Source organism: Antedon bifida, chromosome 8, assembly GCF_963402885.1.
Source record: "Antedon bifida chromosome 8, ecAntBifi1.1, whole genome shotgun sequence".
Taxonomy (NCBI): Eukaryota; Metazoa; Echinodermata; class Crinoidea; order Comatulida; family Antedonidae; genus Antedon; species Antedon bifida.
In genome coordinates, this window is record NC_136233.1 from 17,980,330 (window position 1) to 17,999,266 (window position 18,937).

General features: G+C 32.5%; 2 protein-coding genes across 2 annotated transcripts; one reads left to right on the plus strand and one right to left on the minus strand.

Annotated features, from left to right (window-relative positions):
• The first annotated feature begins 83 nt into the window (after positions 1 to 83).
• Positions 84 to 11,424, plus strand: LOC144850556 (ubiquinone biosynthesis protein COQ9-A, mitochondrial-like). The gene is made up of 7 exons (XM_078707850.1): positions 84 to 242; positions 793 to 856; positions 1,036 to 1,326; positions 5,148 to 5,337; positions 6,312 to 6,467; positions 6,650 to 6,703; positions 10,652 to 11,424. Exons 1-7 carry the CDS (start codon positions 149 to 151, stop codon positions 10,688 to 10,690), a joined length of 888 nt encoding a protein of 295 aa, XP_078563976.1. The 5' UTR covers positions 84 to 148; the 3' UTR covers positions 10,691 to 11,424.
• A 3,649-nt stretch (positions 11,425 to 15,073) lies between these two features.
• LOC144849858 (uncharacterized) lies at positions 15,074 to 17,775 on the minus strand. The gene has a single exon (XM_078706945.1). The coding sequence runs from the start codon at positions 17,616 to 17,618 to the stop codon at positions 16,344 to 16,346; it is 1,275 nt and encodes a 424-aa protein (XP_078563071.1). The 5' UTR covers positions 17,619 to 17,775; the 3' UTR covers positions 15,074 to 16,343.
• Positions 17,776 to 18,937: the final 1,162 nt, after the last annotated feature.

The following is an 18,937-nucleotide window of genomic DNA, read 5'->3' on the forward strand; positions in this document are numbered from 1 at the left end:
CTGGTGGCCTCTGGTTACGATTCTTAACCAGTAATAAATTATTCCAGAGATGTTTTGCGCATGACCGACCACTGGGGCCGGGAAAATGTAAACACAGGTGGAAGAAGAAGTAGTTGAAAGTGTTGTTTGTTAACGTTAAAATCTCATAATGCTCAGAAATCTAAGATGTTTAAGACCGGTATTAATTAATACTATACCAATAGCTAATCAATCGGTGAAATCAACACTTAGATCATCTACAGGTACCCATGTAAATCAATATTCAGTTGAAGTCCTAGCTAGGCCTAGACTGGCTAAACTGCTGAATATAAATTGACGGAGCCGAACTCACTCACGGCCCGGTGATCGCAGCTGCTGTCATGCCTAGAATATTTTGTTAAATAAATACTGACATGAATAACTTGTTGCCAAACGTTAGAACTAAACATAAACCCATATCATCAGTCAGATAGAATATAGATAAATAATAGGAGGAATGATTATTGTTTTAAAAATTAAAAAGGCTTTTTTACTGTGTTTTTTTACTCATTCATTATTAATCATTGTGTGTTTCACTGTATGTTGGCCTCTGTAACATTATTTATTTTCTAATAATTGATTGTACATTCATACTAGGGCCTAGAGCAAGAAAGGGTAACACCATGTATGTTTAACAAATATATATATGTAGTACTAGCTAGGCCTATAGTAATTAGTATATAAACACACAGTGTCGATTAAATTCACACAGAATACAATATAGGCAAGGCCTACAGTAGCCTAGTCAGGATATTAAATGAACTTTTTTGTTAGTTTTAAAGAAGGTGAGAATATGTGGAGCGTTTGATACAAGATTTTGTCACAGTCGAAAAAGCAGGTAAATTGTAAATTATGTAATTTAACAATTTTATATTATTTATTAATATGACTAAACTAAACTGCAATTCATTTCTTTTCTCTTTATTATGGAAAATCCACAGTACATAACCATTGAGGTTTTATTTTTTACCTCCATGACATAAAAATAAACATAATATAAAAATAATTCTTATCCAGTTCATCAGACCATCATAAAAAACAAGACAATGATGAAGAAGAACCAATCACAGATGACGACATAAAAGCACTCATCCTTGAAGAGTCATTGCAGTTTGTCTCTAAATATGGTTGGTCAATTGACACTCTTTCGGAAGGAGCTATAGCTGTCGGTTATCCTGGTGTGGCACATGGCATGTTTGAAAGAGGTGGAGGAGATCTTCTGCATTTCTTTGTTGCCAAATGCAATAGGAAATTAGCAGAACACCTGGCAGAAGAAGCAAAACAGATGGCGGAACATCCTAATTTACCGTAAGTTACTCATGTGGAGTTGAGCGGTGAGGCAAAATGAAAATTTGGACAGGTTCCTCCACAATAGTTCTGGTGCTAGAAAATGTCTTCTTGGATAAGGACTAATTAAAACTGGAGATCCAGTGTACACATCTGGCTCTTGTCAGGGAGTTACACTGGCTTGTACTGGTCCATCTCAGAACCTGTTCCTTTGGACACACAAATGAGCCTGTTTGCTCAACATGAAGAGACTCTTAAGGAAGGTGAAAGTTAGTTTATGTTTTCAGCCCAGTTATGCTGCAAAACATGTAACCATTTCCATAGACAGTTTACGCTCTTACAGCATGCATAGAATGTTTTCATTCCCACGCTGCATGCTTCATGTCAGTAAGAAAACAGAGAGACCCCTTCAGAAAAATGAAAGTTTTCGGCCCAGTTATGCTTTAAAAAACAGTAGTAGAGTAGAAATAAGGTTTCACCTCAAAAAAATTGCAACAAAAGGTTTTTCAACGGATTTTGGTAGTATTGAGTGTACTAAATAACAGAAAAAAAGTCTCAAGAATTTCGACCACCGGAAAGTGTTTTTTTTCAAGATGGCCGCCAAAATAGATAAAAAGTTAAAATGTCCATACCTCCTAAACTACTTGGTCTATTGATATGATTTTGGTACCAACATACTCAGAACATACATATTTATATTCGCTATAATAGAACATTTTGGCCAAAAATGACCGGAAATACCATTTCTGACAATTTGACCTTTGACCTTGATATGTTGTATCTTGGTAACAACTGACCGTAGGGAAACAAATGATGGCTCAAATTGTTCAGAATGTACATATTTACATTTATTGTAATGAGACATTTTGTCAAAAAATGGTTGGAAGTAAAGGTTATTGACCTTTAACTTTATCTGTGTATAATTTCCATATCTCGGCAACTATGTGTGGTAGAGATTTAAAATTGGGCTCTAAATACTGAGAATATACTTATTTATATTTACTCTAATGAAACAGTTTGACAAAAAATGACCAGAAACGACATGTTTGACCATTGACCTTGATATGCTATATTTCGATAATGACTGACTGAGATACACCTTTTATGGCTCAATTTGTTCAGAATATAATTATTTTTTATTTCGTATAATGGTCTAATCTACTTATGAAATAGAGAGCTTTCCTGGGAATCAAATAACTGTAATATTTATAAAGACCTTCAGAATATGAGTTCAAGTTCAAATTGTTCAGAACATACTGTATACAATCTTAATAATAATAGTAAATAAAAAACCGAAAAGTAAACAAAAACAAATATAATAATAACTTTTAAATTTCTAATTATGGTATAGCAGCAATTGATTAGATATTGTGCATGTATTTAGTACGGCATCTTAAACAACTGTTCCAACTTCGTCTTCATCATCGTCATCAATCTCTCTATCTACGTTGTTCCATTCTTCTAGTTGACACACTCCCCAAACTGAAGTACATGCCAATCCATAGCTTCTACAACTGCAACATACATCCAGTAGTTACAATGGATGATTTTATATCCTAAAACAGATTTCAATCTGGTTACATTAATCACTCTAGTAGGCCCATCTTTTCCTTTGTCTAATCTGAAGTACATTTCTCGGTTTGTTGTATTTACATGATACAGTAAAAGTACCAGTAAGTCCGTGTCTTCTCCAATCAAAGTTACTGTATTATGTTCAGAGACTTCAACTGTTGCCAGAGCAATGTCAACATCGCTTTTTTTGTTTTTTTTTAAACCATATTTAATGAGGGTGATCCATCCAGCTATTGCTGATCATTAGGGACCCTCAGAGGTTCACAAGACAAACATATACACAAGATGCTCTACGTAAACAAAGTCTTATTACAAGTCTTTGGGAGTGGAGTAATTTGGTCCTTAGAAAAAATCCTGACATGTGACGGGACTTGAACTCAGGACCCTTGGAGTGGTAGCCAAGCATCATAACCATCAAGCCACAACTCCACTCTTTTTTCTATAGCTCATATGAAAGCATGTTGATAAATTTGTGTTTGTTCTCATGCCTTGACAGGAATTCTTCTTTCTTTCCATCAAATTCAGTTAGGACAAATCTCTCTAGACGATGTAATGAAATATGAAGTCCGTTTCCACCCTCACTCTTCAAAGCCTAAAGACATCTTTAGGAAGGCAAATAAATCAATAAATTGATAGAAAGTAACCTAGAATATGACACTGATGTGTGCCGATAGTTTCACTCAACCGCATCAGAAACTTCAAACTATCGAGGAGTTTGGATTAAAGGCCATGTCTATTCGTTTTGGAGCCAAGTCACTGGATTTCCCAAATAGCTACAGATGCAAGCTGTTTAATAAGAAAGTTGCTGAGGGTAAATAATTTATCAAACCTCAACAACTACTACCACCAACCTCATCTGCTACAAAATGTCACAGTCTTAGAGTATACTATCAAATCATGCAATGGATAAAGAAAGATAATACCATGGATGCTACCAAGTCGGGGAAGTTTTTAATAAAACATTTGTGCCAATAATGACGATTGAAACTGCTGCTTCAGAAGAACTTTTGAAAATCATCCATTGTAACTGTACTACTGGATGTAAAACTGTATGTTGCAGTTGTAGATGCTATGGATTGGCATGTACTTCAGTTTGGGGAGTGTGTCAACTAAAAGAATGGAACAACGTAGATAGAGAGATTGATGACGATGATGAAGACGAAGTTAAAAAAGTTGTTTAGGAAGCCGTACTAAATACATGCACAATATCCAATCAACTGCTGCTATACCGTAATTAGAAATTAAAAATTATTATTATATTTGTTTTTGTTTACTTTTCGGGTTTTTTATTCACTATTATTATTAAGAATGTATACAGTATGTTCTGAACAATTTGAACTTGAACTCATATTCTAAAAGTCTTTATAAATATTACAGTTACCCAGGAAAGCTCTTAATTCCATGGGTAGATTAGACCATTATACGAAATAAAAATAATTATATTCTGAACAAATTGAGCCATAAATAGTATGTCTTAGTCAGTCATTATCGAAATATAGCATATCAAGGTCAATCATCAAAAAATGTCGTTTCTGGTCATTTTTTGTCAAACTGTTTCATTAGAGTAAATATAAATAAGCATATGCTCAGTATTTAGAGCCCAATTTTAAATCTCTACCACACATAGTTGCCGAGATATGGACATTCTACATAGATAAAGGTTAAAGGTCAATAACCTTTACTTCTAACCATTTTTTGACAAAATGTCTCATTACAATAAATGTAAATATGTACATTCTGAACAATTTGAGTCACAATTTGTTTCCCTACGGTCAGTTGTTACCAAGATACAACATATCAAGGTCAAAGGTCAAACATGCAAGAAATAGCATTTCCGGTCATTTTTGGCCAAAATGTTCTATTAGGGCAAATATAAATATGTATGTTCTGAGTATTTTGGTACCAAAATCATATCAATAGACCAAGTAGTTTAGGAGGTATTGACATTTTAACGTTTTATCTATTTTGGCGGCCATCTTGAAAAAAAACCACTTTCCGGTGGTCAAAATTCTTGAGACTTTTTTTCTGTTATTTAGTACACCCAATACTACCAAAATCCGTTGAAAAACCTTTTGTTGCAATTTTTTTGAGGTTGGCCCCTTTTTTTCATTAGTTCTACTCTACTACAGGTTATTCCCCCTCATTCATGTAACTATATCCTTAGACAGTTAAAGCTCTTACAGCATGCTTCATGTCTGTAAAGAAGACATATGTAAAGTTTGCATAAAGTTTCAGTAACAAACTATATACTATATAAATGTTTTTATTAGAAAAAAGAAAGTATCCCAGATCATTCGAGATGCTATTGAATTTCGCCTGCGTATGATCATCCCATATATTAACCACTGGCCGCGGGCAATGGCTCTCACTGCAGTACAAAGTAACACGTTGGAACATTTCAAAAACCTGTCTATTCTTATGGATGACATATGGTATCATGCAGGGGACAAATCCACAGACGTAAGTGCACAGTGATGTAAAATAGAAAAATAAAAATATTTAAGCATAATCATAGAGTAACTTCAGGAACAATGTTTATAGATGTACAATAGACTCACCACAACAGTGTTCTAGTTTATCATGTTTAATTATTAAACATGTATAGCAAGGAATGCCATAATTAAAATATAGTAAAATAGTATATTTTAGTATATGCAACTGCAACATCTTTAGGAGCTTCAGATGTATTTGCTAAGAATACAATAGATCCATCACAGCAATGTATACATATCATATAGTCATTTAAAGTACATACCAATATAGGAATTCCATACTTTAAATATTGTATAGTAAAATCATACAGTTCATAATGTATCTTTTAAATATTTAAATAATTATAATCTAGTTTTAAACGGGTGAATTTTTTATATCATACTGCCCTCTTGTTTTATTTTAAAACTGAAACATAGTGCCTGCATATAATAAAGGCTGGATCAATGCTTTCAATTTGTGTTCAGAAAATCCCTATTTTGTCCATGATACTTCCTTATGATGGAATATTCTATATAGGGTTTAGATAGATTTTTGTATACTACAGTAGGTTATGAAATAGTTAAATCTCCATTGTCAGTAGGGGATCAAGGATTTTAAAATTGGTTGGGGCCAAGGTTAAAAACATTGGGCCCCCTTGGATCTGTCATTGAGAGTAATGACGATAGGCAAAATTTCATAAAAACTAGGAGGCAGTTATTTAAAATTGTAATTTGTTTCATTTTTATTTACCCAAATCACAAATTGTAAACATATTATTTAACCTACTATACTTCCATGGGGCATGTCCACAAATTATTATATAGCTGGTAGGACCTGAAACAGATAAGTTGACCATTACATGTGACTATACTGTAGGCCTACACAGATCAATAATTGTACAGTAATAATTTGAAAGTGTAATTTATTTTTTGCTGTTTCTTTCCATAAAATATTTTTTTTAGATGAATTGGTATAGCAAACGCTTAACATTGCTGGCCTTGTACAAGAGTACTGAAATGCACCTGATCCAAGATTCGTCATCAGACTTTGAAGACACCTGGAAGTTCCTGGATAACAGAATGGCAGATTTAAATACTTTTTCAAAATCTACATCATCTGTAAGTAATTAATATGAAAAAGACAGTTTACAGGAGAGGATTTAGGCAGGGCTAAATAAATTTAACGTTTAATGTTTTTTTACCTCTTTTTAAAAAAAATAAAATTCAATACAATCTATGGTCCAATCTCATAGCCTTCTCAAAATATTTGCATTTAAAAATGTCCTTTTTGTTTTCAATAGATTGGTACAGTAGCAACTAGTATGGGTGACGTAGCGTCAGCTGCCATTACTGTGGTACGTAAATAATTTTTTAATTTTAAAGAAATCAGTATACTTTAAAATACAGTATCATATATATATACTCCAGGCTTCTGATCGGTCAAAAGCAGATTCCTAGCCTAATTTATGTGATGTAAAATGATTGATAGTTAAGAATCTCGGGGGAAAAAGTATCAAATAATTGATTTTTCCCTCAATAATAGTACGTTGTTCCCTATTGCTATGTGTAATTTTCTAAGCCTATTGCAGTACATTACTACTATGCGATCATTTTTAACATTTGATCTGAAGAACAAATCTGTGTGTTTGAGCTCTTGATTATTTGGTAATGTCTGTATATGCGCACTTAATTTTCTTATAAATTATCTGAATGATTAAAAAATTAACCGATAATTTTTGTTTTGGAAACATTGTCTAAAAAACAAATATGACAAGAAATATTTGCCTTTGGACTGTGCTTATGATTGAGTGAACAAACATGGCTGATGTACTGTGGGTAACTCACTGAGTTAATGAAACGAAGAATGGTAATTAATACTAGATGAAAGTGACAGCGAAAATAAGTCTACTTATAATCTATGTATAAGACATGTACAGTACACAAATATTGACTGCCCTATATTCCCCTTCCCCTACCAGTCAATATTTGCACATTATTGATATAATATTTGCATCTAAAAACATAAAGAAACAACATCATCACTACATTTTTAAAATGTTTCCCTTTTCTAGGAAATTGTGAATATTAGTTCCAATGTATGTCAATCTGTTTTTATTTTCAAGTTTAACACCATAGAATCAGGATAATACAACCAGTCCTATATAAATGTTCCCCATTGTTTACAATCTAGTGTGAGTTGTTTAATAACATTTATTGTACATTATCAAACAGACCTTTGATCATACAATAGACCTTGAGTTTAGTTTCAGACAATTGTATACTAAACTGTGATAAGATGTGTGATATCCTGTAATTTACAGTTTTGTAAACAGTTGACCTGTGTAGACAGGCATTATCAAAAGTTCTGATTTTGTAGGTACATTTTGATGTTTGACTAATGTACTTTTGATTTGGGTAAATTGTTTCATTGAACTCAAGTTTCATAAGACAGTACTTTTCTTTTTGATAATTCAATAACACATTGCGCAATATATGGAGGTTTGTCACAAGTAAAGAGCTTATAATACAACTCACTATCGATCGCTACAGCTAAGTAATGCCAAAATTGGCCTGACTTTGGGGGAGAGGAATATACCCGGGGAAACCCTTGTTCAGAAAAAAATGATTGTAAGCATCTGAATTGACTAAAGAGAGGCCTACATCAAATGAATATACTGGGACTATACCCTTGGATATGCCTGTTTGTGTTTATTACACCTGAGGATATACGGTATTCAACCTAAAATATGAAGAAGCACATAAATTGGTTTAAATTTTATAATTTACTTATTGATGGCAATGAAATAAACAATCTGGTAAATGTTTTCAATTTCAGAATCCCAGAACAAGCTAGTTTACTGAGTAAACAAAATGCAGTTACTGCAGTAACTGCAATAGACAAATTTGTATATAATATACTTATTGGTAAATGAAATCAATTATGCACATTGTTAACACAACTGGTTGTGTTAGTTAGTTCGGCTAATATATTCTATTCACTGGTTTTATCTTGCAAACAATATACAGTAACAATGAATCAATTTCTTAGTACCAGCTGAGCTATAAAATGAAACTATTAGATATTATAAAGCAAACATGAGGTACTTTTAGATCAAAACTAGAGTATTTCAAAATGGAAACTGCATATTGAAATAATGGCTTCCTTGTTTTGTTTTGAGTTTCAACAAGATTACAAGGTCTGCATTTATTTCAATTTCTAATAATGTATTGTTTTGCTTATTATACAGTAGTGTACAAACTGACTGACAATGTAATGTTGTTCATATTTGCATCCGATCGAACAAACTAGTCACCAACTAATCTGACTGTAGTGTATGCATAAGAACACTACAAATTTCTTAAATTATTAAATTGAATATAAATAAAAAGGCACCATTTAATGAAGGAAGAACAATAATTAAAACTGTTACATCTAAAAGGTTTTTTTTTTCGTAAGAAATATTTCTTGTTGAATATGCATTTTACTGTTTTGTAACTTTTTGAAATCGGGTAAAAGTTTAGGTGGCAAAATCGAATATCTATACACATAAGTATCAAACACCATGTATGCCAAAATGTTTTTCTTTTTACAAATATAATCTAGGACCTAGACTAGGGCAAAATGTTGTGGTTAGGTCTATACCCTATAGTCAGTATTATTGCATACTGTGAGATCTAACAAAAACTTTTAGATATCTATACACATAAAGTATGAAACGCTATGTATGCCAAAATGTTTTTCTTTTTACGAATATAGACCTGGATGGCCATCTAGGACCTAGACTAGGGCAAAATGTTGTGGTTGGGTCTATACCCTATAGTCAGTATTATTGCATACTGTGAGATCTAACAAAAACTTTTAGATATCTATACACATAAAGTATGAAACGCTATGTATGCCAAAATGTTTTTCTTTTTACGAATATAGACCTGGATGGCCATCTAGGACCTAGACTAGGGCAAAATGTTAGGTCTATATACTCTAGTCAGTATTATTGCATAAAACAGACACAAACTGCAGAAACTTCTTACCTACAATACAACAATTTAACTACCGTAGGTAATATATTGTTTGAAGGTTTGCATGGCAAAATCAAATGTTGATATTAAGTTTGCGGTACACCACGTATATTAGTTCTGAAAAAATACTGTTGAGTTTCTCGACGTTTCGATCAATATGCTTTGATCATCCTCCGAAGAGGAGTACAGTAGGTAATTTATAGTTTTGTGTTCCAATTTGTTTTAAATGTTTGCATGGGGAAGAAACATTTGTAAATATAAGGTTTGTGGTAGTACTATACAGTAGCAATACAACAAAAATAGTATTGATAATATTATTATAGCTAACTTCCTTTTTTAAGGAAATTACAGGTATTGCAACTTTGTGTGCAAATATGGTATCTTTGTAATACCTAATGTTTCCTTTTAAAATATCTACAATAATACACTAGTTTTAATGGTTAATGATTCATATTGATTTGTTATTTTTTAACAAAATTCCATACATTTTTCATACACACTTCCTCAATATTCTAGAGTAAATTTTTCCAAGTCATTTTTTAAAAAGTTAATTGATCTTATCAAGCAGAACATAATTAGGCCTAGTAACAGGGCCTGGTAGTATACATGGATATAGATAAGACTAAGAGTGACAGATACAAGACTTACCTTATAATAATTGTAGAGTATTATCTTTATGTATACTGATTTATTGTCAAACAGAAGCAACTCATAGAAAACAAAGATAAAATGTAAAGGATCCTTCCTGAAATAAAAAAAAACTTGGAAATATGTTAAATAAAATTGTTCTATTATTAAGAGAGAAGACGGTGCATTTGCCGTCAGACTATTTACAATAATAAATAAGTCGTTATTGGACAAATGAATCATATTCAGAGGTCTTGGTTCCTTTCTGACAATACAATACAATGGAGAGCTTTAATGAATACAGGTACTATCATTCTCTAATGATAAATTGGCCTTTTCTGTCTGTTCTCTTGTTTTGACTAGGTTTGACCACAGAGATATTATAGTGTATACTATTATATATTATATAACACCTAAATACATTTTTATCATTTGATTGGACGATTGTGGATCACATGGTGTGCAATAGTACGCACTATCTAACAATCGCTAAATAATACTTTTTTTCAAAAGAAAAATCGTTTATTTGTACCATTCCACTCATAAACATTCATTATTTATACTATAATAATAATAATTATCTCTATGGTTTTTGACTAATTGCAATTCACTCTGTGATGCTATTTGTTATTGTTTTATTTATTTTTTTTCAATAGGGAAGAAACATGATGGGATTGAATAACACCAATCGGTGACCGTTACCAAAATAGTGGAGTCTATATGCAAAAACATTGAAATATATGCTACCATATGCTGTGATATTGGATATAGATTTGCTGTACTTCAAGATTGGTAGTCTAATGTCTTCTCATCTTTCTGATCATTGATCACAGTTGGTCACAGGGGTAAACTAGGTTTGAGAAGGCGAATTTGAATCTGCTTAATATTTTGGAAAACATGTTGTACTGTATACACAAGAATCACCGAAAAAATAAAAACTTTTCTGGTGGCTTGACATAAAAATATCAATTAGGCTTGTAGAAAGTGTATTGCAGAGTGTATACAATTTATTTATAGCTACATATAGTCTTTACCATTGTATGAGTTAATTTGACACTTTAAAATGTATATTCCAGTCTCACCCACTGAACAGGAGTACTTATGTTAGACAAAATTATACACTTTATACATCGGCACCATCCATAAGTAATTTTGACAAAACCCTATTCCATACCATATTTGTAAATAGGTCTATATACTGATTTCCATGTTTTATAGTTAATGAGATGAAGTTTATGATCAGAGATTGTGGTTTAACTATGTTTTACCAGTTGATTTAAGACCAGTGCTATAGCTCACAAACTTTTACTTTCACAACAACAAAATAGCTTTCAGGAAAACATTTCTTCATTATTTCCTGTGATCCTTAATAGAATTGTGGAAAGACATGTTTTGCCCAGGCACCACCTGGGTGTGTGCAAAAATGGAGTACAGATAGAATTATCCATTTTCACCAAAACAAAGTATTTTACTTAAAATAAATAAATATTTTCCTTAAGTGGTAAGTTAGATAGACCATGGGGTTCTGGTGCAGCAACAATTTTTTTTTTATACACATCCAACAGCGCGTAACTCGCCAATTATTATTTTATAAAATATCGTGCTTATTTGAGGCTTACGGAGTGGAGCTAAAAAAAGTTGCGAGTTACAACTCAGAATTGAAGCCTGCACCTTGGGATTGAATGGCAAGCATGTTAACCACCAACTACAGCTCCACTACAATTCTGGTGCAAGATTTTTGTAAACTTTCATCTTTAATTGTTACTTCGCATACCCAAACACATTGTATCAACTTATGGTTCTGGTGGTCGACATGTCATATGTACTTGCCAGTCCAGCTAGTCAAGACACTGTTAGGCCTACACATTAATATTACGGAAAGTTGCATTTTGTGAAATATACAAACAGAATTCATATAGCCATATGCTGTATACCATTTGACATGGATTTTTCAGTGCATTAGGTGCGTTTCCATATGGGTAAATGCAGCCACTGCTAAAATTTGAGAAACTCACTCACTAATACTCATTAGCAACAGTGTAATAATATGTATTGAATTGTTTATTGAATAAAATAATACTATAACTGGATCAAACTGATTTTTTATTTGGCAATAAATATGTTCTCAAAATAGAATTCATTATTTTTTCAGATATAAGGCGCAGTACATACAATATATAAAAGTTTAAAAATGATATCAAGGAGGAATTCAAAATTTCAATTTAGCCGTCAAAAGGGAGAGCATGCACCCAAGCGCTACCCTTCAGATTCCCCCTCCCACAACCCCCCACTGAGTTCACACTCTAGTTCTTATAATAATGTCAATCAAAAGGTTGAAAAGGCCCAATGCATGTGAATTATCAACATATGAACTGCTTTTCAAAACTTAACAGTATATTTGCATTCAACCATTCTTCACATTGTATATGTTTGTTGAAACACAATCAAGCATTTTTCTCTATACACTTCCTTGTTCAGATTATTAATAGTATTCTATCTTGTTTCCTGGAGGCCTTCATTTTCGACCAATATAAATCCTAACAGCGTTTCCCTATTTAAACATTTTCAAGTATTTTTACTACTTTGAAATTTCATGGCTGTAATAATTGTGGAATCAGTTATTTATGAAAGATTTTTTTTGTTTGGATGTTTTGTTTAAGAGGATCAAAAAATTGTTTGTTTGTTTTCTACATTGTGCAGAAAAATATTAAAATGTAGGTTGTATAATATATGACCAACCAAAATTTAGTTTTGTGGGGTAAAATGTCCCCTCACCTTCTTCCCACACCTATGAAGAGAAAGATGTTAAAGGTTAATAAATATTAACTTGGTTGTAGCTTTATGTGTTACTTTTATTTGGCCTAAATAGCTGCTCATACTTTTCAGATTAAATACAAACATTTCGTCAAACTCTCATTAAGATATTTAAAGTGAGAATAATCACTGAAAATGTGAAGCGATATTTTATTTTGTAGGAATAAGTCGACAGTTCCTACGATGCACAAAAGGGTTAATGGACACAACCATACTTTACACAATAAAAAAACACATTTGTTAACTGTAATAATAATTGAGTTTTAATCAACCTTTAAAAAAGGTTCTTGTTGTGGTTACACAACAAGAACTATCAATAATTGTATACAGTAACAAATTATTTATAAAATTGTGAATTTCCATGACTATACAATAACAATGTTCTAAGTACATCAGTACAATTGCAGTGCTTTTAACTATATAAGCAGTGTATTAAAAATATAAAAATAGCAATGACCAAAATGTATGTGTGTATGGAGAGCTGCAGTAATAATTGGCCAATTGCCAATAATGTTTATATCATTAGTATACTCTTTATTGTACATTATATCACTTTAGGTAAATACTATCTGATTTATAATGTATTGTGAGCTGTGTGAGTAATTTGGCCATTATTTTAAACACTTTGAACCTTATTCATAATTTCCATTAGTATAGTCTTACATTACACCATTTTAGGTTAGGCATACTATCCGATCTGAGACATGTAACAAAATACTAAATTATTTGGAAACTAAGTTTTGGAATGTACTGTATTATTCATGCTGATCATATTTTTTAAGTAAACTATCTATAAATTCACATTAAATCAGTAAAATTTGCTTAATGTACAAACATAATGACATTTTATTTCAAATTATAGATTTAATGAATTCTTTTCGGACTATCCTGAAAAATCGTTATTCTATGTCATTTTCAATGGAGTCATTTTAGGATTTTTTGTGTATTTTAAATAAGCAATATTGCAAATCAAATACAATCTTTCATTAAAGTTCTATAGAATACTGTTATCTAAAAATATCTGTTATAAAAAATATGACTCATTATTATTATATTATGTAATAATAGTGATCATTCAGATTATGATTGTGCAATTACTGTATGTCTCCTTGGTCATAAGACTCTCTGTAATAGTAGTTTATTCATTGTTACATAACGATAGAGTAGAACCCCTATTAAGTGTCCATCAAGTAGGGGTCGGTCGTACTGTTATACTTTGTGACAATTACAACATTTCTTTGATGGTAAAAATGTCCCTTTGGGTGTTCCCTGAATAAAGGTGTCTTGAAAGGAGGAGGGGAAGTAAAGGCCGGGGGAGGATTCTTTAAATGATTTTTTTGTTTTGACATTCCAGGGAGCCTACATATTAACAAAAAAAAATCCATCCAAAAATAAATGTACATAACTATGTACCTCTTCTTCTTGTTTCTTCGTGCAAAACCTACTTTGGGTGTTTCACCAAATGATTCAAATAAAATATTGCTCCCAATTTTAAAAGAAAAACAACAAAACAGTCTGTTTTGGTTCATAAGAGACATGCATTCCAATTGTGACAGTTTTGGGCGTTTTGGGTTTACTGTTTCATTAATTTGTAAAGCATTAGGGAGATTACCAATCACACCAGGAACATGCAATTGTGTGGGCGTTGTATCAAAAGGAATCCAAACAGGATGGGGCTAGTAACTATACAAAGAAACATCTGTACTGTAAAGTATGATGATGTCATATCCAACCTGTGGAACCACCAACAGCAATATACCGACAATGAACTTGTGTGTTTACAGTCACGTCTATGTTCATGGGATTGAAAAAAATGTAATGTTGCACAAAAATAAACTGGCAATTAGTACAGTATTTTATTTTTTAGGCCAAATAGACAAAATTGTTCAAATTCCCAATATGATTACCAGACTCTCTGAAAACCATAAACTCTCCATTAGATTTTCTTGATTCCTAAATTCCTCGTCACCATTAAAAACACATTCCCAATACTAGAATTTCAAAGTCTAAAGGTGTCTGGTAATACCAGTGTTATTGGGAGAGTTGACTGTATTATTTTTTTTTAATGGTCATATTCAGACAAATCACTTAATTTTTTTTAAATTTCATCTACGCAATTTTCAAACGTACCGAAATGTCGACCGTGGACTGTTAATAGATCAATTTTTATTTTATGACTAAAATAGTAATGTATGTTTTGTCATCTTAGATGTGAAACTAAACCAATTTTGTTTTATATGGCCCAAATATGAATAATACAATAATCACGTATCTTGTGTAATCTTTAATCATACTTGATATTTATTTTAACTACAGTAAGCATATCTATACATCCTGTGTAAGTAATTTTAAAAACAAAATGTATTTAAATAGGGCATTTCTATTCTACTACCAAATATTGTGGGCCAGCCCAGGGACAAGCTATCGACAAGTTTCAATTACCATATGATCGAATATAGTCACAGGTTTGGTGGGATAACACTTAATTATTAATTAACATTTAAACAATTCATCAAAATCTTAAAATTCTCTCCAAATTTAGTCTAAAATTAGGGGGCGAGATTATATTCGATCATATACAGTAATAGATCCTTGTCGTTTAAAAAAAAATGTTCAGGTAAATTTTCCTCTTAATTAACACTATTTTTATATAAAATTATTCCAATTATAGATATTATACCATAAGTACACAAATACAGTATTGTACTAAGAAGATTAATTTTTTTTAGATAAATTTAAAAATTATGATCAATATTAATTATTCAATGACAATTTGTATTTACAATTTGGCACTTGTGAAAAAATGTTTTTTCATTGGAATGTACAACATATACAACAGCGAGTAATAATAAAGCCAGTTATTATTACTTACAGTAATTTGGCATTAGGTCTACGTTAATGAATTTAGTTTAAAATTACAAATTCTGTACATAATAAAAAGTAGGAAGTGACATTTTCACGTCATAGTCAATAAGCAATGAAAAAACTGCAGCAGGCACTGTGGTATGAAGTAGAACCTCTTAAGGGGACACTTTCAGAACCAACAGAGTGTCTCCAAAGGGGTGTCCGAGGAATATGAGTTGGCGTAGTATTAAAACAACATCATTTCCTCATTCACTTCACAGGAAAGTATCCCTTAATAGGGGTAAAAGTTTTACAGTAGTGTTAAATATATTCCCCTCGTACGTTTCAGGTGTTTTACTGAAAGAGGGTTCTACTACTGTACAGTAGTTACAGTGTTGCTGTACACTAACCAGGTACTGTATCAGAGTACTATACACATTTTTGGTTGGATCATTTTGCATAAAAATATTCCAATTTTAGCTATTTTAGGCATTAAAGAATTTTATATTTAAAACACAGTATAAAATAGTGCATTCTAAAAATTTGCATAAAATGAGTGAACCTTTGTTTTGAAATTTTCGAACGGCACTAAAAAGAGTGAATATCAAAAACTAGAATTTATTCAAAGGGTTCACACCATGAAAAATTAGTTCTATCAATAATCCAGAATTGTCTTGTTTAGTAGAATTTTCAATACTGATTTTCCAATACGTAATGTTTGATTGTCGACGGTATAGGCAATTGCGGAATGACATGACGTGCATACTTTTCTCGGATAACAAACCGACACAAATACTGTAGCGAGCGAACCTCTTTAAATCGCGATACCCAGTCAGTTAGTTTAGCTGGAAAGGACTGAACACCATTGTAATCACGCATGTATCCAAACACTCCATGTTTTGATTCATGAACTGCATTTTCTATTAATGTTATTATTGAAGGGTAGCCTTCTGAATCGTTCAAACTAAAAAGTCCGTTGCGGTACTCAATACGTGTGTGGAGAGTTCGTCCGTTCGAATTAAAACTAAGACTCAACAGGTAGCGATCATCTGAGCTATCACGGACAAGAAACATGCCATCTTGTAAATTTTTCAGTTTCTCCTCTGCTTCGTGTTGACGTAAAGGTCCCCAGTACCACGGTTGCCGAGGCAGTTTCATAAGTTGAGCTCCGATACCTAGAGAAACTTGCGTACTTTGCATGCTATTCCGGTCCTCTGGGATTTCATACACTGTTGCACGATTACTATTGCTGCCATCTAAAGATACTGATGCAAAGGATCTTTCTAAATGACCTGGTAGACGCCCCATTGATCTATTTTTTGGTCTGGCTGGAGGTCTTGGTGCTTCTTGTGCGGTTTCTACATGTTCATTACCTGAAACACCTTCTATTTTCGGTGCTCTTGGTGGCACAGGGGGAGGTACTTTTCCATCATCAGTTGTACAATTTTCATCTTTAACAACGTAACAGTTTTCAGGTAATTTGATTTCATCTTTGACTTCACAGTAATCCAAGGCATCATCTGATTTTGACAGACGGCCAAGTTGTGTTTGGCGTTCTATAAACTTATCGCTGTGCTTATCACAAAGTTCATTTCTAGAACTTGTTTCGTTAGAAATTCGATTCTTTCCGGTACTTCCTGGTTGGTATGGCTCACCAATACTTAGCGATTCTTGATAGTTCTTATGACGCATTTTAAATAGTTTACCAGTAAGCTTACGTTTAAACGACTGTAACGGTTTTTGTTTAGAATTAGTGTTTTGCAAAACTACATCTAAACGGTTATTTGTGTTTATATCAAACGTTGGTAAAGAAGAAAAAGAATTCGATCGAGGTCGGACACGAAAGCCATTTTCACCTCCACCACCGGTACCTCCACCATCACGAAGACAAGGCTGGTGGTGCTGGGTAAACTCGTCTCCCCGAGATTTACTTCTTGAATAAACAGATTTAGAAAATTTCTTCATGGTGATGAGCAAGTAATTCCTAAAATCGGTTACCTTATTAATAGAGTCTGCCTGTTAAAATAAAAACTCATCCTTGAAGACAGATTGGATTTTATGTATTTCCTTACGAACTGCAGCTCGCAATAAATTCGTACAACAATGACGATCACTGTTTTTTTTTTCACACAAGGCATTCAGATGGTTGGGGTCGCACTTCACATTTCGGCCATCTAAGTACTGTACTTAGCTCCATACTTTATATTATATAACTTTCGTCCAAGAAAAACGGAGGACCTTCGTCATAACGATGCACAACAGATAAAGAGCATATCATTTTTAAACCATGCATATCCCGCTAAAATGTATTTTATTTAAACGAAGTACCAAAAGGTGTCAAAAGTAAACACCGATGCCAAGTTTCTATTTTGACAGGCATATCTTTTAAAGATAATCTGTCCCAAAACATGAAAATAAAGATAAAATAAAACTTTGAAAAATTGTAGTCAAATGTTTACTTTGAACAAAAAAATAATGATTTCGCTTTTATTAAAAGCCAAAATAAATAGCGAACAAATTAAAACCCCCAGGCAATGATCTTTCTTTTCTTTTTTTTTTGGTATAAATGTAATACATATTATGTGACATTAAGATTGACTAATTGCCTACAACATTGAAACAAATTTTTTTCTGGGGAACAATGAGGAAAAAATCTGAGCGAAGACATCTTGATTTTAATTGGCTTATGTTGATTGCAGAGACCTATTCGGCCCAGTTTTGAGTTGAGCGGCAGTAACCATTACAAAGAATTCGCACAGCGATGCGTTAGTTCTAATACATTTAAAGAATGGTTCCCTATTAATTTCTCGTCACGGTATGCTTCTTAGAAAACACCGACACCGATTCCTCATCCCCCGGGCTCGCACTGAACGATATGCCAATGTTATCCCGCAAAACTTTAATGAGATGATTCCCAGTTCTCTTCGCGTGTATTTTTGCTACTTTGACTTCGCATTTACCATTTTTAATTGTATACATATTTTGATATTTGAATTCTTACGATATTTCTTATTGGTATTTTTATGTTTGTTAATATTGTTTTTAATTCAGCCTTGACGTGCTGCTGCGATCATATTTTTTAAATAAATAAAATTAATTATCCCTGAATCATCCATACGTTGCATGGATGAGAGGAATTCTGCTTGACTTAGTTTAAGCAAATGTAACGATTCTTTCCAAAGAAAGATAAGTTTTTATTAACAAATTGTACAATGTTTGTTGCACAAAATGAGAAAGAAAGGGCATATTACTCTTATTGAGCCGCATATAGGCCATCTTCTGGT

What these genes read in the sequence shown, in the direction of transcription:
- LOC144850556 (XM_078707850.1), top strand. Translation starts at nt 149, where the DNA reads ATGCTCAGAAATCTAAGATGTTTAAGACCGGTATTAATTAATACTATA. An exon ending in GCGGAACATCCTAATTTACC is followed by an intron (nt 1,327 to 5,147) that starts GTAAGTTACTCA and finishes TGTTTTTATTAG; the next exon opens with AAAAAAGAAAGTATCCCAGA. An exon ending in CGTCAGCTGCCATTACTGTG is followed by an intron (nt 6,704 to 10,651) that starts GTACGTAAATAA and finishes TTTTTTCAATAG; the next exon opens with GGAAGAAACATGATGGGATT.
- LOC144849858 (XM_078706945.1), bottom strand. Translation starts at nt 17,618, where the DNA reads ATGAAGAAATTTTCTAAATCTGTTTATTCAAGAAGTAAATCTCGGGGA.